Source organism: Mobula birostris, chromosome 23, assembly GCF_030028105.1.
Source record: "Mobula birostris isolate sMobBir1 chromosome 23, sMobBir1.hap1, whole genome shotgun sequence".
NCBI lineage: Eukaryota > Metazoa > Chordata > Chondrichthyes > Myliobatiformes > Myliobatidae > Mobula > Mobula birostris.
The window spans coordinates 6,624,734-6,652,103 of record NC_092392.1 but is presented as its reverse complement, the minus strand read 5'-3'; the positions used below and the strand labels follow the sequence as shown (position 1 = coordinate 6,652,103).

At 43.2% G+C, this 27,370-nt stretch overlaps 1 protein-coding gene across 5 annotated transcripts in view; it reads left to right on the top strand.

Moving 5' to 3' along the window:
* The window catches only part of LOC140186664 (NACHT, LRR and PYD domains-containing protein 1 homolog), a 40,329-nt gene that overhangs the window by 1,395 nt on the left and 11,564 nt on the right, over window positions 1-27,370 (top strand). For all 5 annotated transcript variants that reach the window (XR_011882909.1, XM_072241089.1, XM_072241085.1 and 2 more), the window contains exons 2-8: window positions 9,155-9,219; window positions 10,540-10,887; window positions 14,070-14,216; window positions 18,113-18,142; window positions 22,772-24,482; window positions 27,013-27,099; window positions 27,195-27,362. Coding sequence is in view for 4 of the 5 variants with exons in the window: in XM_072241089.1 (XP_072097190.1) it covers window positions 9,155-9,219; window positions 10,540-10,887; window positions 14,070-14,216; window positions 18,113-18,142; window positions 22,772-24,482; window positions 27,013-27,099; window positions 27,195-27,362 (2,556 nt within the window). In the remaining variant the exon portion in view is untranslated. The remainder of the gene's footprint in view (window positions 1-9,154; window positions 9,220-10,539; window positions 10,888-14,069; window positions 14,217-18,112; window positions 18,143-22,771; window positions 24,483-27,012; window positions 27,100-27,194; window positions 27,363-27,370) is intronic.

Genomic DNA, 27,370 nt, shown 5'->3' with positions numbered 1-27,370 from the left:
ATTATCAAGCAAGTAAAGAAAAAGATGATAATCATGTACTTTACCAATTTAAAAGTAATTATGTACTTACCAAATGCCACCAATGAGAAGTTTCACAATAATTTCCACAAAGGGTCAGGCGTAATATGTGTTTGGGGGTCTGAAGCAACTCTTGTCCTGGTGTCATCTGCTGATGTGACATATGGCTCAGGATTTCACTGAAATAGAGGAGGATGGGGAGGTTAACCAACATAAATGATGATATATGATTTTTGAGAATTCTTGAGCATGTTGTTATTATCAAGTTTATGTGACTGAATCCTCTCTCACATTCAGCAGGACTAATAGGAATAACTTGTGAACAGCTCAGTAATGGGCGTAAATCTTGGGGGATGTGGCATCCACGATCCTCCACATAATCTCTGAAGGCATTTATTACAGAGGAAGAACAAAGCTTAAACCTCTTACAGAGAGACGATATTGTAGCTTCTCCATAATTAGGCAGTATTTCAGCAGGCCAGATATCTTTATCAAAGACACACATTTCATTTAGCAGGGATTTATACATACTTTGAAGTTTAGAAGTTTGAGAACCTTTCAAGGATGTTGCCGTGAACATACGGTGCTGCAAATTGTTTAAAAGACTGGTAAGAAACTGTAGATAATTAATGGAGACAATTTTGTTGTTGTTTGTTAAGGTAATTTCTCCAAACTTCCCCTTTTCAACTGCCTCTTGAGCTTCTGGAGTTTTTGTACCAGATTGCTCTTTCAGTCCATGCAGTGATCAGTTTGCCTGCATAAACAATCGTAGTAGTGCATTTCTGTAAAGACTTTGACAGTAAACCAAGTTCATGCTACGTGTCATACATTAGAGCTAAGACCAATAGAAACTGTTCTGAAGAGAGTCTTTTCAACAGACCTTCATAGGTTTTTCTGTCACTCCCAGATCTTGTTTCATCCTTCATTGCTTTTTCAAAATGAAAACACAGTGCTTCATAATTTTGCCACACTGCTGAAACTGTTCAAAATGAGCTAGCTACTCACTTGGTGCCCAGAACATGGCCTATTTTGCAAATTTGTTGTTCTAGTTGAGAAGCACATTCAGACAGTTTTTTTTTTGATTTAGAGGTGACCTACTGTAAACAGAGTACAATTTGTCTGTAAATAATTGAAAATGATTTATTCCATGAACTTCTCTCACCGAATCACCTACTGCAAATTCTAATATGTGATTAAGACAGTGCCAAATCATCACATCAGGGTAATATTCCTTGAGAATTCTAGCAACAGCAGATTTGACACCAAGCATTACACTTGCCCCATCACTAGCAAATGCTACAAGGTTCCGTTTCAAGTAGGAGTCATCAAACCCATGGTTATTTAAACAGTTCAATACATGCTTAGCAATAGTTGCAGCTTTCTGATCAGGCAGTTCAGTTAGATCTAAAAACATAAAATGGGGATCACCTTCCTTATCACTTTCACATCTCAAATAACTATTAGGGCGGTCTTAATGCTCAGGCTTGTTGATTCATCAATGAGAACAGAAAATTTGCCATTTATCTGCTTGATATGCTGGCAAATTTTCTTTTTCATATTAATGGCTACGTGATTAATTATCTCCGTAGCACTAGTGCGGGAATGCAGTGCAATTCCAATGTCAATACCATTTTTTTTTTTGAAGTTCCAATAAGCCAAAGTGATCAGGGTATGGTCTGTCATTCTGAGCTAAATAATATGCAGAACGAAAAATTGAACAAGTTGCCTTTAGATGCGAAGCATTCATGGTGTCACATAATTTTCCAAGAGCATCTTCACTAGCTATATCTTCAAAACCTAGAGCAGCAGTGTGAGCTTTTGATAGTTTGTGATCAACAATTTTTTTTCTGAGAGACTTCATGCATGTGCTTTGATCGGCTCCATAATAGGATACTTAGTACATCTGCCATGTCGATTCTCCCGTGATCTTTAAGTTCTTGGGGCTGTAGCACTTTACATAGCTAGCCAGCCATCCCTTACTAGCCTTAAACTTCTTCCTCTCCCTCTCCTCAACCCCCTCATAACAGTGCTCATAGAGGCTAAGTGCTTTTTCACGCGTAATTTTGCCATCAACAGGGATATGCTTCTGTGACATGTCCTCTAGCCGCACACTTAATGCTTTCTATACGGGGTGTCAGCGAGGGGTAGCACCTCTGGTGGGGGAACATGTCGCGTCCTTTTCAGGGCGGTTAGTCCACCTTTGGTCCCCACCTGGCACTCAGCTCTCACCTGTGGCTCCCCGTAGCTGTTTGCATGCGACAGCGGCCACACCCCGGGCAACGGCTTCGACAAGCCGGCTAAACCAGGTGAGGGTAGCCGACGGGTCTCAAACCCTTGGTGAGATAGGGAGTTGTCTGTCCCAGCATGTGAAGACAGACTCCAGCGGATTGAGCGGACGAGACCAGCGGAAGGTCCAATGGTCAAGGAGGCGGTCTCTGCAAGCGTCGTGGAACGTGTAGAGCAGGACAAGACACAGAAGGCGTCCTGGCCATCCACTGCACCTAGTCCCATCTCCAGCCGTCTAGAGGGGCCGGAGTGGTGCTCTGGTGAGCTCCGGTAGCACTGCCCCCTGGAGACACACCATGATCACATGTTCCACTATCTCCTGGACTTTAACAAAAATCACACTACCCACACCCATTCTTACCCACAACTGCCCAAGTGGAGTGGAAATTGCATGTCCAAACCTCAGCCTCACCAACCACACATCCTCCCTCCTATTCCTTCCCAAAAGGCTCATCCCGTGAACTGTTGGAAACAAATTGTAATACTGCCTCTCGAGCCCACCCCTATCCCACAATTTCTGACATTTCCCAATCCCAACCAACCCTGCTTAAGGGTCTCGGCTTGAAACATCGACTCTGTTCTTCTCCATTGATGTTACCTGGCCTGCTGAGTTCCTCCAGCATTTTGTGTGTGTAACCTAATACAAGATTTGGTTTCATACCTTCCTATATTCACTATAATATCTGACTCTGCCTTAGTAAATGCCTGTTTTGCTGTGACATTTATCCTTTCATTACCCAATACACCCACCTGTGTAGGTATCCAACAAAACTGTACAGCTATTCCCACACTCTCCAGGACAAATAGATTGTAATACACTTCCATTAACAGATCAGGTCTCTTTGAACCCTTTGATTCTAAACTCTGCTGTACAGAGGCAGAATCTATTGTTAACTATTTGTTAACTATTAACGACTCTACTTGGCTTAACTTGTTCAACCCATTGCAGACTAATGATAATGATCATAAATTCTGCTGTGTAGACAGACAACCCATCTGTCAGCCTTTTCCACACCTCAACATTAATATTCCTGCGCTCACCTGATTGCTAACTGGGTCTTTAGAACCATCTGTAAAGATGGGCAAAAAGGAATAAATACTGTTTTCATAAATGACTACCCACTAGACCCTGTCTATCCCCAAGTAACTTCCACGATGGAACTCGTGGCCAGGCCACAGTTGGGCTAATCTGCAAATTCCCACACATATTCCTTAGTTATCCACCCAAAACATTTACCAACTCTGCCAGTATATTCCCAACGATCCATTAAAACTGTATATGTCAAATGCAATGTCTCCAACCTTACCATGAAAGTCAGAATCAGGTTTAATATCCCCAGCGTATGTCATGAAATTTGTTATGGGAGACCTTAATGATGGATGCCTCCTTTTTGAGGCACTGCTACTTGAAGATGTCCTGGATACTATGGAGACTAGTGCTCATGATAGAGCTGACTAAGTATACAACTCTCTGCAGCTTACTTTGATCCCGTATAGTCCATGCCAAATGGTAATACAGCCAGTTAGAATGCTCTCCATGGTACATCTGTAGAAATTTGCGAGTGCTTATGGTAACATAGCAAATCTCTTCAAACTCCTAATGAAATATAGCCTCTGTCTTGCCTTCATTATAGCTGCATCAATATGTTGAGTCCAGCATGCAAGGTTCAATTTTTCCCTCAGCACGTCAAGAGGCATCTTGCCTAGCTCAACTCCCAATGCATCTTTGGTGTGGTCCGGATTCCTCCCCTACAGATTCCAAGTGTCTGGCCTGTAGGACACCGAACCTATATAAAACTGAACGAGCTGCCTCCCCGTAAGTCATACAACCATGGTCCAGACAAGTGCACATTAAAGCATGATATATTGTCAATAGAGCTCCACTGGAAGCACCCAGTCATACGCAGCCACACAGCCCATAAAGTTAATGACCTGCTTACATTTATCCTCTTAAAAACTTTATGTGTGTTCTCCAAGTCCATCTTGCATCCAGCCATAACCCCAAATATTTAAACACAGGAATTCTAGACACCAAACGTCCCTACAAATTAAGGTGAATATAATCCACCCTATGTTTCTAAGTAAAAGCCATATATTTTGATAAAGAAACAGAAAATTTAAAACCCCAGTCCAAAGACCATTGTTCCATTACTGATGACACTGTTCGCACAGACCTTCCCACATCGGCAGTATTACGACCCCTTTCCACAGTGCCTCATCATCAGCATGTAAAGCCAAACCAAACCCAGGCCCAACACCATCAAAATTATCAGATTAAACAATATTGGACTAATAACACTATCTTGGGGAGTCCCATTATCCACTGAAAACTCTGATGACACTACTTCACCTACTCTTACTCTAAACGATCAGCCAAATAAAAAATCCAAAACCTAAAACCCAGTTGTAAAACCTGCCACCCATACTGATACAGATGAAAGGTCTCAGCCCAAAACATCAGCTGTACTCTTTCCCATAGATGCTGCCTGGCCTGCTGAGTTCCTCTAGCATTTTGTGTGTGTTGCTTGGATTTCCAACATCTGCAGATTTCCAGGTTGAACAACAGGCAGCACCACAGCCCTTTACAAGTTTCCCAGGGGCATTCCTTGCTTCCAGACCTTAGTATAAAACTCAAGTAAATCCCCTGGGGCTGCCTCAGGCAGATGCTGCAGCATATGATAGCTGACCGTATCCTGTCCTGGGGCTGTAGTACTTGCACTATTGACAGCAAATTTCAGTTCAGCCAACGTAAAGTCATCACGGCATTCTCAAAATCTCTTGTTTCTCACAAATTATCCCATCCTCCATCAAAATATGCTATTGTCTCTTAATATACTCATCCCCAAAATTGTCTTGTCCATGCATCTTTGCAAACATGTTTCATGGACATTTTGCCTTTTCTTTGTCTGGTGTAGCCAAATTTCCATTCTCCACTAACACCGGAATCTAGTTATAACCTCTGATACCTTTCACTTTCTTCAATATTTTCCACACCACCATCATGCCAGTTTCCCTCCCAACTGATGAGCAAAATCCAATGTAAGTCACCCTTTTAGCAACTCTCCTTGACATTGCTCTTCTGAAAATTCACCAAGGCTGATTCGCTTGTCCATTCATCCCTCCCCACTAATCTCCCTCACCTCCATTCAGGGCCCCAACCAGTCCTTCCAGGTGAGGCAGCATTTCATCTACGAATTTGCTGGGTTCGTCTGTTGTGTTTGGTGCTCTCAATGTAGCCTCCTCTACATTGGCGTGACCCGTCGTAAGCTGGGGGACTGCTTCGTTGAGCACCTCTGCCACAAGCGGGACTACCTGGTGGCCAAGTATTTTGATTCCAATTCCCGTTTTGAAGTGTAGATCCATGGCCTCCTCTTGTGCCAAGAGAGGCCACCTTCAGGATGGAGAAGCAACATCTTATATGTCAGCAGAACAAGGGCAACACCTGCCCCTACACCTCCTCCCTCACTACCATTCAGGGCCCCAAACAGTCCTTCCAGGTGAGGCGACACTTCACCTGCGAGTCTTTTGGGGTCATCTACTGAATCCGGTGCTTGGGGTGTGGCTTCCTGTACATCGGTGAGACCTGACGTAGATTGGGAGACTGCTTCACTAAGCACCTATGCTCCATCCACCAGAAAAAGCAGAATCTCCCAGTGGCCACCCATTTTAATTCCACTTCCCATTCCCATTCCAACATGTCAGTCCATGATGTTCTCTCCTGCCGCGATGAGGTGAGGCCACACACTGGTTGGAGGAGCAACACCTTATATTCCATCTGGGTAGCCTCCAGCCTGAAGGCATGTACATCGATTTCTCAAACTTCTGGTAATTGCCCCACCCCACTTCACCGTTACCCATTTCCATTTCCCTTTCTCACATTAACTCCTTACCTGCCCATCACCTCCCTCTGGTGTTCCTCCCCCTTTCCTTTATTACGTGGTCTTCTACCCTCTCCTATCAGATTCCCTCTTCTCTAGCCCTTTATCGCTCACACCAATCAACTTCCCACCTCCTTACTTCACCTCTTCCCTCCTCCCAGTTTCACCTACCACCAACCACTTTGTACTTCTTCCTCCCCTCCCCCACCTTCTTAGACTTCTCATCTTTTTTTTCCAGTCCTAATGAAGGGTTTCGGCCCAAAACGTCGACTGTTTATTCATTTCCATAGACGTTGCCTGGCCCGCTGAGTTCCTCCAGTACTTTGTGTAGATTTACAGCATCTGCAGATTTTCCTCATATTCTGTCTGGGTAGCCTTCAACCTTTTGGCATGAATATCAATTTCTCTTTCCATTAAAAAAAAATTCCCTCGCACTCTCTCACCTCTCCCTAGTGCCCCTCCTCCTTCCCTTCCTCCTATGGTCCACTATCCTCTCCTACCAGGTTCCTTCCTCTCCAGCCCTTTGTCTTCCTTTTCCACCTGGCTTCACCTATCACTTTCTCTATCCTTCTTCCTATTAACCTCCCATATTTTTATTCTGGTGTCTTCCACCTTGCTTCCCAGTCCTGGGGAAGGGTCTCGGCCCAAAATGTCAACTCTTTATTTATTTCCATACGTGCTGCCTGACCTGCTAAGTTCCTCCAACGTTTTGTGCGTGTTGCTTTGGGTTTCCAGTATTTGCAGAATTTCTCATGTTCACCAATGTAACTATGTTGAACACAGGCCAACAACATAAGTCATGAATTCAATTGTTCCCTTTGATTTCCCTGAAGCAGAGCAGTTCAGCCTGTTCAGCCAGTTCAGTCAGTTGCTCGCCTCTAGTGACCCGCAGGTGACAGATACAGATCACCCTATTCTTAAACTTGCATGTTCTATCTTACCAGAGAACATCTCCCAAACAGCTTCTTACTTGGAAAAGATCTTTAGTTCATCATATTATCAATAGAGGCCTCATTTAATTTCTTTGATCCAGCTATTCCTGAATAAAACCAATTTGTAAAACAGTTCACAAAATGGAGATTGAAGAACAATTTCACAAATTGGCGACCTTTATTCCTTTAACCGTGTGGCAAGTACAGAGGCACTTGGTTTGTCTACTTTCACTGTCCTCGACTGATTCCAGTTAAGCATTTAAATGCTTCCTTCCATGCTTTAATTCCTTCATGGCCAATGGGGTGGAGAGAATGAAGTGTGGGAGGGGGAAGGGGAGGTGGTGGAAACTCACAAAACTACCCAAAAAGCACAAGATAGTGTCTCTTAATGACTACTCTCCAGTGGCTCTAACATCTTCCATCATGAAGTGCTTCAAGGAGCTGGTCGTGGCACACATTTCCACGTAACTTTGACCCACTGCAGTTTGCCTGCAGACCAATCAGGTTTACAGCAGATGCCATCTCCCTGACCCTACATTCATCTCTGAAGCATCTGGACAGTAAAGATACCTATGTCCTGATGTGTGGTCAGATTCTGTTCTAACTCCCATCTATATATTTGCAGATGATACCACTGCAGTGGGCCGAATCTCAAATAATGATGAGTTGGAGTACAGGAAGGACATAGAGAGCTTAGTGACACAGTGTCATGACAGCAACCTTTCCTTCAGTGTCAACAAAAGAGTTGGTCATTGGCTTCAGAAGGAAGGGTGGGGTGGCAATGCATCTGCTCCTCTCTATCTCAATGATGTTGATGTTGACAGCTTCACATTCTAGGTATGAACATCACAAGTAGCCTGTCCTTACCAACCTCCTTGATGTCATGATCAAGGAGGCTCACCAACGCCTCTACTTCCTCAGAAGACTAAAGAAATTCAGCATGCCCCTGTCAATTCTGACCAATTTTTACCGATGCACCATAGAAAGCATTCCCTCTGGATGGACAGTACTGTGCAAAAGTCTTAGGCACATATGTATAGCTAGGGTGCCTAATACTTTTGCACAGTACTGTATTTGTCAACGTGGAGTGGAGAGCCAGTTTGTAAACCTGGCAGAAGCAAAGGATGCTGAGAGTGGTGAGAGAGGAGTACCACGGGAGGAGTGTGGGACAGGTGACAGAGACGGCGTGTCAGGTTCGGGGGTGGGGGGGAGGTGTGGGTGCAGACACACCCAGCCCTGAGGCACTAGGCAAGGTCATTTGATTCTTAACAATTGTTTTAGTGATCATCACAGAATGTCTCCCTGGTGTTTCCCACTCCCTCCTCTTTCCCCAAGCATGATACCTCTCTCCCTGCCCCCTTCTCACTGTCGGTCCACAATAGTGACCCATATCAGAATCGGGTTTATCATCACTCATATATGTCATGAAATTTGTTTTTTTTTCCGGCAGCAGTACAGTGCAGTACATAAACAGACCCCACTGTGAACTGTGAAGCAAGGTCCTGTTATAGCCACAACACTCTCCAGTGTTTCTCACAGCAGTGTCATAAGTCACCAACAGTGGAACGAATAAACAGCAGCTGTTGGAAACTATTCAACCTTCTTCTCATCCAGTACAGCTCAACATCTGAGCTGCAGGATGTAGTTAGCACTAGTGTGTACATGTATTTGAAGGCTGAGCTTCAGTCACCATAGACTGATGCATTGGAACATGAGAGGATAGACCTTGCAATTAAAATCCTTAAATCTAAAGTCCATTACCAAACAGGCCCTGCTCTACAATATTGCCTTTTGACAGTGAAGGTCACTTCCTTTTCCTTGGGAGCCACCTCTCGATGAAGGTGGACATTAGTGTTGAAATTCTGTTTCACCTTCAGTGTCACCACAATCCTGAGTCATCTGAGGACAAGAGTATTTAAAGGTTATTCCTGACACACAGCTCTCTGTGTTAACTTAGTTATTTATTTGTCATAACTCAGCTCTGATAAAGATTTGTAGAAGATGCTTAAAATAGGTAACTCATTCTAGTTTTAATTTCAGGACAATGGATTTTACTTTGGAGAGGATATTGTTGGCGTTCGTTCTCTTCAGGGAGCTTGAAATGGGTGAGTGGTTGCCTCTGTGGAGAGATTTGTATAAGTTTGTCAGGTTGATTCTTACAAGTTAGGAAGGTGACCTTAAGTCACTCAAGTTTCCTGTGATTGTTCTTAGAGTAATTCAAGGATCTAGGAGTAATCCCTTTGCTCAACAAAATAATACGTGTGCACGCACGCACATGCACGTGCACACACAGACACGCATGCAGACAGACATACAAGCACACACATACATGCACACAGACTCTCAAATACACATGCAGACACAGACACACACATCTTCTTTTATTTATTTGTTCATTCTGTTGTCATTTATTCTCTTACTTTCATCTTAATTTCATTTCTGATATTCTCAGCTCAGTTCAAGTTTAATTATCATTCAACCATACATGAATACAGCCAAACAAAACAGTGTTCCTCTGGGGCCAAGGTGCAACTCACAGTACCAACAGTCACAGACAGCACAATGGACATATAGTATCAATAAGATAGCAAGCACGTATAAGATATCAGTAAAATACAGTCACACAAAAAAAATACATCCAAGACCCTGAGTCCGTGAATGTTACCTGAGTCTGCAGTCGAACACAATACTACTTGTTTTCTGCTGAGCAACCACTGGGGGCCGGCACTGACGCCAGCAAGGAAGCTCCACCGAACTGCCTCTGGTGGAGCACAATTCTCCAGGGCGGCTGTAAACAGGTGACACCGCGGCTTGGGATTTCATCCTCGCTACGACTGAATCCGTACAGTTCACCCGCCATCCACCCAATAAATCAGTGAATTGTACTTGCAGCGTTCCACATGAGCAATGTCCAGCAGGGTCTTGCGATCACAAGAGAAGCTACTAAGACGCTCACTCACTGTTAGACTGCACACTGCCTTCGCGGACTGACTCCTCCGACACCTCTCTGTCCGCACCAAGTCCACTTCCTTCTGTTTCTCTGCCAATGAGCAACTCGCTGATGTGGTAGGCTTGCAGTAACTTGTCTCCTGCAAGAATCTGAATCTTAATTTCACCTCTAACATCCCTCGTTGTAAAGTAACATCTGAAGAAGTGTAACAGGGAGCCAGGGGACATGGAAACAAGTCAGTGAGCTATTTGTGACGTGCTGGAAGTTATAGTGAAAAATCTGTTAATGCACAAGACTATGGAGGTAGATGAGCCCAACTTTATTCACAAAATAATACATTTATTTTTTTATTTTCTATTATTTTTACAAGATGCAAAAGTGTGGAGATTCAAGATCAAGATTCCAGATTGTTTATTGAACTCCAACTTTATTTGCAAGTAATATATATATCTTTATTTCCTGATATTTTTACTAGGTATAGGGTCTTTCTCCCAGTCCTATGGGAAATTGAATGAAGATGTCTTGTTGCCCTGCACCTTTCCAGTTGCAGCCAACCTCAATCTGCACAACCTGGTTATCACGTGGCAGCGGACAGACACTCTCACTGTGGCTTACAGCTTCTACTCTGGATTGGACCATCCAGAGCATCAGGATGCACAGTTCAGAGGCCGCACTCAGCTGTTTCACTCGGAATTCCTCAAAGGGAATGTGAGCCTAAAATTGGAAAACGTGACATTATTCGACGTGGGTAACTACACCTGCTTTGTATTTGAAGAAGAAGGGACTGAATACATTGAGACCATTGTGGAATTAAGATTAAATGGTGAGTGCATGAAATGGTGTGATAGTAAAAGCAAAGTGAGTGAATGACATTGGATCACGCCATACAGAAAAGGATGCTGTCCATCCGACTGTGATGTCTGTCTACACCAGTCCCATTAGGCCCACATTCCTCTGTGCCTCTCCCGTCCAGGTAGCTTTCTAAATGCCTTTCAGATATTATAATTGAACATGCCTCTACGAGTACCCTTGGAGCTGGTTCCACATAACCACCTCCCTCTGACTGATCACCTTTAAATTTCTCCTTTCACTGTACGCTAGCTTCAGACTTCCCGCCCTGGGAAAGATTCCTACTATCTACACAAGCATACCCAATGCTCTATCCACCTATGTCACCACTTTGAGTGAGCTATAGACTTGATTCCGAAGCTCCTCTGGACATCAGCACTCCTGAGGTCCCAGCCACTTACTATATATCCAACTAGAGTTCAACTTCCCAAATTATATTAGCTCACACTTAAAGTCCATCTGCCACCACTCACGTTCCAATTGATTTATGTCTCTTTGTCATTAGAAAACCTTCTTTACTCTCTATGACTCTTAACAGTCTTCTTGTCTGCAGACTTTCTGATAAGATCACCTACATTCTCATCCAAGTAATTTATATGCATTGCAAACAACAAAGGTCCCAACAAAAAGATCTACAGTGCATCTTTTTCCAGGCAGAGAAACAGCCATTCCCCATTACCCTCTGCTTCCTATCTCCGAGACAAACTTGGATCCAGTTTCTCCACGTATTTCAGGTTCTCTGTTCTTTCGCCTTCCGGAACCCTCCTACCATACAGGACCTTGTCAAAAGTCAAAAAGCCTTACTGAAATCCATGTAATCCCTTCATACCATGTTGCCTTCGTAAATTTTAGACCATAAACCAAGAGCAGAATTAGGCGATTTGGCCCATTGAGTCTACTCCGCCATTCCATCATGGCTGATTTATTATCCCTCTCAACCCCATTCTCCTGTCTTCTCCACGTAACCTTTGACATCCTTACTAGAGATGAATCTATCAACCTCTGCTTTAAATATACTCAATGACTTGGCTTCACAGCCATCCGTGACAATGAATTCCACAGATTAACGGTCCTCTGGCTAAAGAAATCCTTTTCATTTCTGTTCTAAAGAAACATATTTTTATTCAGAGTCTGTGCCCTCAAGTCCGAGACTTCGCCCTATCCATTCCATCTACAGTACTGTGCAAAAGTTGCAGGCACATATATATAGTGAGGAAGCCCAAGACTTTTGCACAGAACTGTAATAATATTATGTATTGCACTGTTCTGCTGCCACAGAAAAATGAAACAAATTTCATGACATATGTAAGCAATGATAAGCCCGATTCTGATGTTAGTCTCTTGTGGACTCAGAGTGGGAAGGGGGTAGGGAGAGTGGTTGGGAAAAGGAGAAGGGAGAGGTGAGATGGGAGGGAGGAGAAAGCACCAGAAAGACATTCTGTACTGATCAATAAACCAATTGTTTGGAATCAAATGACCTTGTCTGGTATCTCAGGGCTGGGTGTATCTGCACTCGTGCCAGATTAGAGAAGCTGGTTAGAATGGCAGAACAGGTTGACAAGGAGGAGGTGATGAAATTTAATAAATATAATTGAATATGATTGGCTTTATTTCCCACATGTACATTAAAGCATACAGTGAAGTGTGTAATTCAGGGATGTAAATATGTTGAAGTGTGAATTGGGTACATTCGACATTTCGGGCTGAGACGAAACGTAGACTGTACTCTTTCCCATTGATACTGCCTGGCCTGCTGAGTTCCTCCAGCATTTTGCATGTGTTGCTTGGATTTCCAGCATGTGCAGATTTTCTCTTGTTTGGAAGTGTGAATTGATGCCTTTTGGCCAAATGAACAAGGAAATTCTAAACCAGAGGCTTTAGAGCACAACCCAAAGGATGTGCAGGAAAAAGGTCAGCATGAGCCATTCACTGCCAGAATATGTTAAGAGCATGGTTTGTAATGCTGTTAAAATCCTACATTTCATTATCAAAGCATGCAGTGCAAAGTTGGGATACTGTGTTGAATCTTTATAAAATGGTGAGTTTGAATCTGGTTCTAGTGACAAGTTTTAGGGAGGATTTGAAGTTGCTTGAGGAGCTAAGATGTTGAATCGTGAGAGAGATGAAGTTTTTATCTAAGGCTAGACTGGAGAAGTTAGGATTGTTTTCCTTGGGGCAAGGAAAGGTGAAAGGAGATTTGACTGAAGTGAAGTAGGTGGTAAAATTATCTCCCACATGCCTTCAACAAGAGGAACAAAAGTGAGCTTGGGAGTCGGGAATTAATACATAAAGGAAAGGTTAAGTTTCTTGTGAGTAAGGTAGATTGAAAAAGGGGAGATTTTCAGATGAACATCAAAAAAAAACTGCAGAGTCTAGAAATGTGAAATAAAAGTGGGAAATGCTGGAAACATGCATCATCTGTGGGAAAGGAAACCGCTGATGTTTCAGGTCTGAAACTATTGCCAGAACTGGGAAAGAAGGGAAGTTAATTTTCAACAATCCACATTAAATGATGGGAGGAATGAGGAAAATAAAAAGAATTCCTCTGATGGAATGAAAACAACTGAGTTAAACAGAAGCAGGTGGAATTGGATTGCTTCTTTGTCTATGTAACGTGCTGCTAAGAATAGGACAGCCATGCCCAGCTGCCGGGAATGTACTGGTAGAAAATTAAAATGGAGCCGTAGATGGCAAATGGAAATGGCTAATTCTGAGATAAACAGAGAGGAAGAGTTAATTGTCTAAAGTTGGAAATTTGGACACAGTCTGGAAGGCTGCAATGTGCCTTGAAAGAAGGTGAGGTATTGTTCCTTAAGTTGGCTTTGGGTCTTCTTGTAACAGTGCAGGAGGTCATAGAGAGACATGTCTGTCTGTATGAATACTACTCCCATTTCATTTTTTTGTACTATTTATTGTAATTTATAGTAAGTTTATGTCTTTATACTCGACTGCTGTTGCAAAACAACAAATTTGACACGATATGATAATAAATCTGATTCTGAGCTGCTATCAGACAGGTTTTAATAATCCTTCTCTTAACTATAAGGTAATCAACATTTATACATCTCTTTTTTGAGTGGAACATCTTGTGATCATGTTTCATCTCCTTTGCCTATGAGACAGTTTAACCATTTGGTTTTGTTCTTAATATCCTAGATACATCACGGATTAATGGAATAGATGCCACTGGTCCAGCTTCAGAAAGACAACATTATGGATCTCCACCTGCAGTAGTGTTTGTTTTAATCACAGCTGCAATTTTACTTTTCCAAATCAAATCCAAGAAGCAACAAGATCTTGAAAGTGAGTAACATGTTGAGAAAACTGGGCACTCGCGACACAAACTGTACAACTATAGATACAATGGGAGATCCACAGTGGTCCGGTCTCTGGCACTGAGTCTGGTGTTGTGGCTCAGAAAAGCAGAGAGGTAAAGAGGACTGCAGTGTTAATAGTTGATTCCTTAGACAGAGGAACAAAGACAAGATTTTGTGGGTATGATAGAGACAATCGCATGGTATTTTGCCTCCGTGGTTCATGATCAGGAATGTCTAGGATCATGTCCTTGGTATTCTCAAGGGTGAGGGTGAGCAGCCAGAAGTGTTGGTACATATTGGCATCAATGACATAGGTAGACAAGGTGAGGAGGTCCTGAAGAGAGATTTTAGGGAGCTGGGTAGAAAGCTGAGAAATGGGATCTCCAGGGTAGTAATCTTGGGATTGTTGCCTGTGCCAAGTGCCAGTGAGGGTAAGAATAGAATGATTTGGCAGGTGAATGCATGGCTGAGGAACTGGTGCAGGGGGCAGGGGTTCAGATTTATGGATTGTTGAAATCTCTTCTGGGGAAGGTATGACCTATACAAAAGGGATGGGTTACATCTGAACCAGAAGGTGTCCAATACCCTTGCGGGCAGGTTGGCTGGAGTTGTTTGGGGGAAATTTAAACTAATTTGGCAGGGGGATGGGAATCGGAGTGATAGTACAGAAGATGAGTTGGTTTACAAACAGAGGCAATGTGTACTGAGACTCCTAGCAAGGAGAGGCTGAACATAGGGCAAAATTACAGTCAACAGGATGAGTTACAACAAAAGGCAGACAAAATCCACAAGGGTGAATATAGGACTGAAGAAGAAGAAGAAAGCCCTTAACTCTGGGTGGAGTCATCGGGACGCCATTATGATGGCGTTTTTTTAGCAGGCTTTCTTATTTTTACGAGGCCAAGTTGCTAGCTCGACACTCAACCCAGCACGGATAGAAAGCATGCAAGGGAGCTGGCTGGATTCGAACTCGGGAGCCTTCACTCCGACGTCCGGTGCTGATACCACTATGCCCCCAGCCGGCCGGAATGTAGGACTAAAGGTGTTATATTTGAATGTGCACAGTATATGCAATAAGGTTTATGAACTTGTAGCACTGTTTCAAATTGGCAAGTATGATGTTGTAGGCATCACTGAATCATGGCTGAAAGAAGATTATAGCTGGGAGCTTAATGTTCAAGGATACATATTATATCAAAAGGATCGGCAGGAAGGCGGGGGGATGGTGTGGCTCTGATAATAAAAATAAAATTAAATCATTAGAAAGGGGTGACATAGAGTCGGAAAGTGTTGAATTGTTGTGGATAGAGCTAAGGAACTGTAAGGGTAAAAAGACACTGATGGGAGTCATATACAGACCCCCAAATGTTAGCAAGGATGTAGTCTACAAGTTACAACGAGAGATAGAAAATGCATGCCAAAAGGGCAATGTTACAATAGTTATGGGGAATTTCGATATGCAGGTAGATTGGGAAAATCAGGTTGGTGCTGGATTCCAAGAAGGGGAATTCCTAGAATTCCTACGAGATGGCTTTTTAGAGCAGCTTGTGGTTGAGCCCACTAGGGGATCAGCTATTCTGGATTGGGTGTTGAAGCAACACACATCAGAGTTGCTGGTGAACGCAGCAGGCCAAGCAGTATCTCTAGGAAGAGGTACAGTCGACGTTTCAGGCTGAGACCCTTCGTCAGGACTAACTGAAGGAAGAGTTAGTAAGAGATTTGAAAGTGGGAGTGGGAGGGGGGAGATCCAAAATGATAGGAGAAGACAGGAGGGGGAGGGATGGAGCCAAGAGCTGGACAGGTGATTGGCAAAGGGGATAGAAGAGGATCATGGGACAGGAGGCCCAGGGAGAAGGAAAAGGGGAGGGGGAACCCAGAGGATGGGCAAGGGGTAGAGTCAGAGGGACAGAGGGGGAAAAAGGAGAGAGTGAGAGAAAGAATGTGTGTATAAAAATAAATAGCGGATGGGGTACGAGGGGGAGGTGGGGCATTAGCGGAAGTCAATGTTCATGCCATCAGGTTGGAGGCTACCCAGACGGAATATAAGGTGTTGTTCCTCCAACCTGAGTGTGGCTTCATCTTTACAGTAGAGGAGGCCGTGGATAGACATATCAGAATGGGAATGGGATGTGGAATTAAAATGTGTGGCCACTGGGAGATCCTGCTTTCTCTGGCAGACAGAGCGTAGGTGTTCAGCAAAACTGTCTCCCAATCTGCGTCAGGTCTCGCCAATATATAGAAGGCCACATCGGGAGCACCGGACGCAGGATCTCCCAGTCAGATTGGAAAAGAACACTGGCATGGATGACAGCAGAGCAGCAGCAAGGCTGGAATTTCTGGAAGCAATTTGGAAGGCACAGGATATATACATCCCAAAAAGGAAGAAGTACAGTTGAAGTCAGAAGTTTACATACACCTTAGCCAAATATACTTAAACTCAGTTTTACACAATTCCTGACATTTAATCCAAGGAAACATTCCCTGTCTTAGGTCAGTTAGGATCACTACTTTATTTTAGGAATGTGAAATGTCAGAATAATAGTAGAGCAAATGATTTATTTCAGCTTTTATTGCTTTCATCACTTTCCCAGTGGGTCAGAAGTTTAAATACACTTTGTTAGTATTTGGTAGCATTGCCTTTAAATTGTTTAACTTGGGTCAAACATTTAGCGTAGCCTTCCACATGCTTCTCACAGTAAGATGCTGGAATTTTGTTCCATTCCTCCAGACAGAACTGGTGTAACTGAGTCAGGTTTGTAGGACTCCTTGCTCGCACACGCTTTTTCAGTTCTGCCCACAAACTTTCTATCGGATTGAGGTCAGAAAATGGTGTCAAGTCTGGTTCACCCTTGGGAGCAGTTTCCAAATGCCTGAAAGTACAACGTTCATCTGTACAAACAATAGTATGCAAGTATAAACACCATGGGACCACGCAGCCGTCATACCACTCAGGCAGGAGACGCATTCTGTCTCCTAGAGTTGAATGTACTTTGGCGCGAAAAGTGCAAATCGTTCCCAGAACAACAGCAAAGACCTTGTGAAGATGCTGGAGGAAACAGGTAGACAAGTATCTATATCCACAGTAAAATGAGTCCTATATCGACATAACCTGAAAGGCTGCTCAGCAAGGAAGAAGCCACTGCTCCAAAACCACTGTTAAAAAGCCAGACTACAGTTTGCAAGTGCACATGGGGACAAAGATCTTACTTTTTGGAGAAATGTCCTCTGGTCTGATGAAACAAAAATTGAACTGTTTGGCCATAATGACCATCGTTATGTTTGGAGGAAAAAGGGTGAGGCTCTTCCAATACTGATCCACACAGGTCACATAACAATGTTCTTTGTTTTCTGTCACCATAACAGGTATTGTGTTTGACTTCTGAAAGAGCTTACTAACGTTACTATTAAACCTTGTCAAATATTTAAACATTTATGTTAAGTTCACCCCAGCTAAATTAAAGTTCAAAGTACATTTATTATCAAAGTATGTAATCTTGAGATTTGTCTCTTTACAGTCAGCCACAAAACAAAGAAAACCAATAGAACCCATTAAAGAGACCTTCAGACACCCAATATACAGAAAACAACAAATTGTGCAAACAATATAAAGTAGGCAAATAACATTCATAACTTAAGTTCACAAAAGTGAGTCCACAGCCACGAAGCCAGTCCTCAGTGCAGCTGATCCAGGAGCCCGTTAGTTGCAGGCTGCAGCCCCATCAGCCCATTGTACTTTGGCACAGAACTTCACTATCCTGGTGAAGAGGCCTAGTGTAATGTGCTGACGTTATTACAACTCCCCACCAGTTCCAGCCACAGAGAATGCAACATGCTTTCAGAGGAGCAGACACTGACTTGTGCTTTATTCTGTTTTTTTTTCAGAGATCCATTTACTGGGAGACGATATAAGAGGTAAAGAGATGAATTGCACAGAGTTTCCACCCACAACAGTATATGTGGTTTCCTTGTCCGCTGCTATAATCAGCCATAGAGCTGTGTGATATTAATAGTTTTAGAATATGGTCAAGCAATGAATTAATGTTTAAAGTGAAGACTTCTGAAAGAAAGAAGGCGCAAAATATACATTTTTAACAATCCAGTAATGTTTAGAAGTATATATTGACCAGTAGTTAAAAAGGCCATGACTTGCTTAGGCACGCACACTCCTTTCAGAAAACATCCAGTATCTTAACTAATTCTGTGGTTATTTATTCTTTAAGACATGAAAGCCTGTAACCTTTCAAAGCTTTGTTGGACAATCTTGTTAACCCTTACTTGAACCCAGTATATCCAATTGAATTAGAAAATTTGATGTAGGTTTTCTAGACAATTTAAAGATTTCACTTTCTCTTTTTTGGTGTGTGCGTGTGCGATGTTGGCGGGACGATGTCTTTTTCATGCCTTTACAAGGCGCGGCGTGAGAGAGGGAGACAGCGGGGCGCGCCACTCCTCACACAGACATTTCGCAGTATTTTTCCCTTTATTTTACGAGGTCGAGTTGCGATCTCGACACTCAATCAGGCACGGATGAAAAGCGTACTCGGGAACGGACCCGACTGGTTTCGAACCCGGGAATGTCCGCTCCCGGGTCCGGCGCTGATGTCATTGCGCCACCAGCCGGCCCAAGATTTCACTTTCTTGACATGGGTATGAATTTCAGCCTGGTTTCAAAATTATGGATGTCTTTCAGCATCTAGTGATGAGTTTATAATGACCTCACAAATTGCTTGTCCTAATATCCCATGTGATGTGAAAGAGCAGATGCTGGCATTTGGATGTGGGTTAGGGCAGCAAGTGAAGTTCCCTGAATTTTGTCATCTCTTCATCATTTCGGATGAATAACATTGGACAACAAAGATTTTGCTTCCTGAATTCTTTTGGGTGTATCTTAGGAATTTTGGGCTGCTGATCAGAAAAATCACCATGAAATTTTGACAGACAATTCAAAGAACTTCTTGTGGGACCAGAGAAAAAAAATCACAAACTATTTTTTTTAAATGACCTTAATTTGTTATTCCTATTCATAATTCTGGTTAATTAAAATGTCGCCCACAATGTAAGCTGAAAAGTTTTCTATCTTGTCCAGGGATGCCAGGGCCTGGTAAGGCAGGGCAAATGCTGCATGGTCAGACAATTTTAGAAAAACGGGACTTGGAGTCCAGAGGAGGCAGACAAAGATGCCATGATGCATGAGCAGGAATGCAAAAGGACACTGATACTGATACAGATTTTGATCCTTTATGTTGAGTGAGCCTCACCTGATAACTCAGTCTGAGTTAAATGAGCTGGTCAGAGACTTGGGTTTGTCAGAGGCAAAAGCAGAATTACTGGGTTCAAGACTGCAGGGATGAAATCTGCAGTCACCAGCTACAAAGATTGCAAATGGTTCAACTTAATATCAGAGAACATATACAGTATGCAACTGAAATTCATACTCTTCGCAGAGACATCCATGAAACAGGAAACCCTGAAGAATGAATGACTAACATCAGAACCCGATAAAATTCCTCCCCATCTCACACACAAGCAGCAGAAGCATCGACCCTTCCCTCTCCCTCCCCCTCATTCTTCCCCCCATTCTCCCCTCACTTGTACCAGCAGAAGCACTGGTACTCCCACCCCTCACTTTGCAACCAATAGCAAAAGCCCCTGAACAGGCCTTGATTTAGAGTACATTATGTAGTACATCCCATCACCCAGGACTTTGGTATTTCAGACAGGCTGGCTTTCACCAGTGAGGAACAGAGAGATCACTCCTGCACCAACGAGAGCAGGAAACCAGCAGCTCGCTGTTCTGATGTTACAACCTTCTGCATTGCTTCTGCAGCTCGATGCCCGACAGGCTTTCACTCTCCATCGAGAGATAGAGAGGGGGATCACTCGAGTACAGTGGCCTTCTCCCATCCACTACATAATGTACTGGGTGGGCACAGGAGTACATTCAGCCAGAGACTCATTCCACCGAGATGCAGCACAGAGCGTCATAGGAAGTCATTCCTGCCTGTGGCCATCAAACTTTACAACTCCTCCCTTGGAGGGTCAGACACCCTGAGCCAATAGGCTGGTCCTGGACTTATTTCATAATTTACTGGCGTAATTTACATATTACTATTTAATTATTTATGGTTTTTATTACTATTGAATTATTTATGGTGCAACTGTAATGAAAACCAATTATGACTATGACGGTAGTGCACACTGCCTGCTGTCCTGATGTTTTAGTCTCCTGCGATGCTTTATTTGGCGAAATTTGCGAGGAATGGGGTCACCCCCAATGGTGCACATCTTCCAGGTTGCTCCTGGAGATATCGAAACGCCAGGCCGCACGGCTGGTTCAAAATCCCAACACTTGTGGAAAACCGTAGTTTGAGCTGTAATTATAGATCATGGATTCCGACAGAATCCCAGCCACCTTGAAAAGAAAAGAAAGATATAAGAACAATAAGTTGTTTCGTGGACGAAATGGAAGAAGTCGTCTGGGTCTACAAAAACCACTGGCACCATCTCTCCTAGCTCTTCCCTCAAGTTCCGCGAAGGATTTTGATTTTTGAGATAGATGTTTCCCAGGATAACTAATGCCAAGATTAAGGAAGGCATTTGTGTTGGTCTACAAATGAAACAGATCATTAATGACAGACAATTCAAAGAACTTATTGTGGGACCAGAGAAAATCACATGGAAGGCACTCAAGGGTGTTGAAGATTTTCTTGGCAACTCCAGAGCACCAAGCTACATGCAGCTGGTTGAGAACATGCTTCAAGCAGACAAAACCCTGAACTGCAAATTGCACTGAAGTTTCATTTTCTGCATTCCCATTTAGACTTCTTCCCTGAAAAGCCTGGTGCTGTTGGTGACAAATATGGTGAAAGGTTTCATAAGACCAGAAGATATAGAAGTAAAATTAGGCCATTTGGCTCATCGAGTCTGCTCCGCCATTTCATCAGGGCTGATCCAATTTTCATATCAGCCTCAATCTCCTGCCTTCTCCCTGTATCCCCTCATGCCCTGACCAATCAAGAATCTATCTACCTCTGCCTTAAATATACATAAGGACTTGGCCTCCACAGCTGCCTGTGGCAAAGAATTCCACAGATTCACCACTCTCTAAAGAAATTCCTCCTCATCTCTGTTCTAAAAGGATGCACCTCTATTCTGAGGCTGTGTCCTCTGATCTTAGAAGCTCCCACTATAGGAATCATTGTCTTCACATCCACTCTGTCAAGGCCATTCACCATTTGATAGGTTTCAATGAGGTCACCTCTCATTTTTCTGAATTCTAGTGAATACAGGCCTGTAGCCATCAGAAGCTCTTCATAAGACAAACTGTCTATTCCTGGAATCATTTTGTGAACCCTCTTTGAACTCTCTCCAGTTTCAGCACATCCTTTCTAAGATAAAGGGCCCAAAACTGCTCACAATACTCCAAGTGAGGGCTCACTAGTACTTTATAAAGTCTCAATATTACATCCTTGCTTTTATATTCAATGTAGTCCAATGTAGTTTATCATGTGCCTCCAAGTACCCCGAGTCCTCATTATTGACTCCAACATCCTCCCAACCACTGAGGTCAGACTTAACTTGCCTATAGTTTCCTTTGTTCTGCCTCTCTCCCTTCTTGAAGAGTAGAGAGACATTTGCAATTTTCCAGTCTTCCACAGCCATTCCAAAATCTAGTGATTCTTGAAAGATCATTACTACTGCCTCCACAATCTCTTCAGTCACCTCTTTCAGAACCCTGGATTCAGGTGAATTATCTACCTCCAGACTTTTCAGTTTCCCAAGAACCTTCTCACTAGTTAAGGTAACTTCACACACTTCATGATCCCCGACATCTGGAACTGCCACCATACTCCTGGAGTCTTCCACAGTGAAGACTGATGCAAAATACTTATTCAGTTTGTCCACCATTTTGTTGTCCCCCATTACTATCTCTCTAGCATCATTTACCAGTGGTCCGATATCCACACTTGCCTCTCTTTTATACTTTATGTATCTGAAGAAACTTTTGGTATTCTCTTTGATATTATTGGTTAGCTTACTTTTGTATTTCATCTTTATCTTCTTAATAACTTTTTAGCTGCCTTCCATTGGTTTTTCCAAGCTTCTCAATCCTCTAAATTCCCACTAATTTTTGCTTATTATATGCCCTCTCTTTGGCTTTTATGCTGGTTTCGACTTCACTTGCTAGCCACAGTTGTGGCATCTTGCCTTTAGAATACCTCTTTCTCTTTGGGATGTACATATCCTGTGTCTTCCGAATTGCTTCCCGAAATTCCAGCCAATGCTGGTCTACTGTCTTCCCTGCCAGTGTTCTTTTCCAGTCACTTCTGGCCAACTCCTCTCTCAAGCATTTACTTCATTGTAATACTAATACATCTGACTTTAGCTTCCTTGCTTTTAATATTGTAGTCCTCTTGAAATGAATGCTAGCATTGCATTTGCTGTCATAAATGATGCCCATTTCTGATTTGTGCATTTTTAGCATTTGTTAATCTGTAATAGAAAACTGACGAATTCTGAGAAACGTCTCTTTCTGTCCAGCTGTGATACAGGATTATAAAGAATACATCTTGAGAGACCAAGCACGTTCATGTTGCACAGTGATGCGAAAGAGATTCATGAACAGCAATTCATTTGCCGGATCCATTAATACCATCGCTGTAAAGAAACAGGACCCAGGCAGTGACCTTATCACAGCAGGGGTGTTGAATATTGCAAAAGAAATGGAAGTTTCAGAACTGCTGTCTTTACTTCAGAAGGATAAGTCATCGAAGAGAATCCTGCTGGTAGGTGATACAGGAGTTGGGAAAAGTTGGGCTGTGGACAGCATGGAGCAAGACTGGGCATCTCATCCAAGCCATGGGTTGTATTGTGTCATTGTTCTCAAGTTCTCTGACTTAAATGAGGTTAAAGGAAAGACCACTCTCCGGGAGCTTCTGAAGAAGCAGTGCCAGCCTTTGTCATCAGTCCTAACGCAGGTCCTCCAAAACCCTCAAGATGTGCTGATCATTTTGGATGGACTTGACGAATTTGGCTTTCAGCTTCAATGCGATTCTTTGGGTTGTGATTTGAACCTAGACAGCGTGGCTGAAGTAAGCGTTCTTGTTTCCAAACTTATATCCAAGCATCTCCTTCGAGACGCAAAGGTGCTGGTTACCTCCCGATGGAATGCAAAGCAGTTAGAAGTTAACAAGAACCATTTTGATCAGCATCTTATTATCACTGGCTTTTCCAATGATAGGTTGAAAAGATATTGTGATATGTTTTATGCGGAAAAGGAGAAGGCAGCAATAATGTACCAGCACATTACGGAGAATGAGACCATCAAATGCCTGGCTTCTAATCCCCTCAACAGCTACATTCTGTGCACCATTTTGGACAGATGTTTCCACTGTTATGAAATAAAGCCAGATTCATTAATGACAAACAGTACGGTTTTTAAATTGCTGCTTTACTGTATGATTAACTGTAAAGCCAATGATATTGATGAGACTGACCTGGAGTATGAATTGTTTATGGACACCATCCTGAAGGTAGGGCAACTGTCCTTCAACACCCTGCTTTCAGCCAAAGTTGAAATGAATGCAGTTGATCTGAAAGCCTACAGAATAGAGCAATCTCTGCTTTCAAAGTACCTCTTAAATCTTGTTCTGGAAAAGAAATATAATGATGAAGGTTCTTTTGAGTTCCATCACGTGGTGCTGAAAGAACAATTTGCGGCTTTGTATTGTGCAACCTTACTGGATAAGGATCCTGTAGAGCTGGTCAAATGTCTGGATCTTTGGTGCTTTGGGAAGAGGCCACAAAATCAATTGAGTCAATTTTATCTGCAATCATTCCGCCCTGAACACACCGAAAAGCTGTACAATTTTACCAGGTTTCTCATGGGTTCCTTAACAGCAGGAAGAGAAGGCAATTTGTGGAACTATACAGTTCCTCTCACTCCTTCTACAGCCAGAGCTCTCAGGACATGGTTTAAAACCAGCCTTGAGCAGGATATTAACAAGGCAGAATTGCTGAATTTAATGCATTGTCTATTTGAATTGCAAGATCCGGATGTCACAGCTGATGTGTCTCCATACGTAAAGTGTATAGATTTTTTCAATATGTCTTTGAGCCCCCTGGACGTGTCTGCTTTACATTACTGCCTGAAACACTCTGCAGTGGAAAAGTTGGATCTGAGACTCTGTAACCTCGGTGATGAAGGGATAAAGCAGCTGACGGATGTGCTTTTCAAATGCAAAACACTTTTGTGAGTAATACTTTTCTTAAGACTACTAAGCCCAAGTTGCAGTAATTTATTTTGTTGTATACTCTGCGTATATGCTGTTCACATTCTTTGTCCTGAATTTGGTGATTCTGCACTGTCTTGACCAAAGTCCGTTCTTTCATGTGGTGATGCCACTTTTCAAAGCAACAATGGTAATAGACACTACCAGTGCAATAAATACCAGGCCACCAGTGCAGCGTAGCAGTTAGTGTGATGCTATTACAGAGTTCAGAGTTCAGTTCCAGTGCCGTCAGTGAGCAAGTTTATATGTTCCTTCCCGTTTCCGTGTGGGTTTCCTCCAGGTGATCCGGTTTCGTCTCACAGTCCAAGGTTACACCAGTTAGTCGGTGAATTGGTCATTGTAAATTGTCCCATGATTAGGCTCGGGTAACTGGGCAGTGTGGCTGGAAGGGCCAGAAGGGCTTGTTCTCCACTGTATCCCCACCAGTTATGTGGTGCAATCATAACCCTCTCCTCGACCATTCCTGATGGCATAACCGTTCTGTTTGGTTCTGGCCATACATTCTGTTTGCAAAGACTTTATTGATCTCTATAAAAAGATCTAGTTTCCTTTGTCTGGTGCAAATGTACTTGCTGGGGAATATGGTCTTTCTGTAATTCGTAGCCCACCATACATTCAACAGAACAGCAGCAATGGACTCTTTCAACGTTTATTCCTGAATCAAAGCAATTTGTCTACTCACATCACACTGTTTCAAGAATCACCCCTTGTAATAATGAAGAATGAGGCACAGAGAATCTGTATTTACTGACAATTAACTTTTACTGTCCAAACTAAAAAGAACATGGGCTCACAAACTAACTATGTGTCTACACCCTACTAAAATCCCTGACCCTCCATGAACAGTTAATGAAGAGAAAAGGTATTATCAGGAGAGGATTCTACGCTGGCCAGGCATTCCTCATGGTCCGGATCTCCACGTGTCTGTGGGGTCCTCCCTATCCATGAAGGCTGGTCTCAGGTTGCTGGAGAGTAATGCTCCTGTGTTTTTGGAGCTCCTGCCTCTTATAGTGTTCCTCATCAATTGAACCATTGGATCTCCGTCCCATTGGCTCAAGGTCACCTGACCTACCTGGATCACCTCCTTACTGGTCATTGTACAGGGCTACAGCCAACATTGTTTCATGGTTCTGCTCACCCCAGCCTTACATTTGTGTCTCTCAACTCTGACCGGTCCGAACCAGCTAAATGAGGCGAACCAGACATCGAGATTACAGATCGCTTCTTTGGTAGGTCTGGCATTTTATATAAGTAGCTACTCATCTGAGAATGGTCTCAGATTTAGCAGATCATCACTTGAGTGAGGTTCCTTGTGCCAAGCACCTACGCACCCTCCACTAGAAAAATGGGATCTCCCAGTGGCCACCAACCTTAATTCCACTTCCCATTTCTATTCCACCATGTCCATCCATGGCCTCCTCTACTGTTGCAATGAGGCCACACTCAGGTTGGAGGAGCAACACTTTATATTCCATTTGGGTAGCCTCTAACCTGGTGGCATGAACATTGATTTCTTGAACTTCTGGTGATGTCCCCTCCTTCACCATTCCCCATCCCCTTTTCCCTCTCTCACCTTATCTCCTTATATACCCTCTGGTGCTTCGCCTCACTTTTCTTTCTTCCATAGCCTTCTGTTCTCTTAGAATCTCCCTTCTCCAGCCTTCTATCTCTCTCACCAATCAACTTCCCTGCTCTTTACTTCTCTCCTCGCCCTCCCAGTTTCACCTGTCACCTTGTGTTTCTCCTCCTCCACCTTCCACCTTCGAACTCTGACTCCTCATCTCCTTTTCTCCAGTCCTGCTGAAGGGTCTCAGCCCAAAACATCGACTGCACTCTTTTCCATAGATACTGCCTGGGCTGCTGAGTTCCTCCAGCATTTTGTGTGTGTTGCTTATATTTACGGCATCTGCAGATTTTCTGTTGTTTGTAACTGAACCTCTTGACCATGTCTGCATGCTTTTGTGCTTTGTGTTGGTACCACATGACTGTCTGATTAGATATTTTCATTAATGACTGGGTGTGTGTACGGGTACGGTGTAGGCACTGGGTGTGAGTACGGGTACGGTGTGGGCACTGGGTGTGTGTATAAGGGTACGGTGTGGGCACTGGGTGTGAGCACGGGTACGGTACGGGCATCGGGTGCGAGTACGGGTACGGTATGGGCACCGGGTGTGAGTATGGTTATGGTAATGGCACTGGATGTGCGTACGGGCACAGTGTGGGCACGGTTGAATTCAATCCGATTTGTGTAGGAAATATTTCCCTCCCCCTCCCCCTAACAGAAACAGGATCTCTTAATCATATAGCCATCTGAAGATTATATTCATTTATAAATAAATAGAAAAGATTATAAACAATAGAAAGACATTGCTTGTTATCTCCGTTCTCCTGACTGTGCCCCAAGTGTTTATTTTCAGGCTGTCCTCCCGGTCAGCAGTTTGTGAGGCTGGAGTTCTCCAAATTAATCGTTTTCATTGCCTTGTGTTCCAGGATAAGCTCCAACAAACTGACCGAGAAGTCAGCAGAGATTTTGAGTGGTATCCTTCAAAACCCAGAATGCAGAATAGAGACGCTATCGTGAGATTTTTCATCACATAAATCTTCATGTAAAATTTTTCATATTTCACTTGAAACTGTAATCACTCATATTTGCTGTTTGGTTCTGTTTTCAGGTGTGGTACAAACTGTTTTGGTTCCACAGGAGCTCGGTCTTTGTGGAAAGCTCTGGCAGGGAACAATAGTCTCAAAGTCCTTCGTTTGTATGACAATGGGATTACAGATGATGGCACAGAGGACATGATTCAGTACCTGAGACTGAACACAACTCTCCAGAAACTCTTGTAAGTAT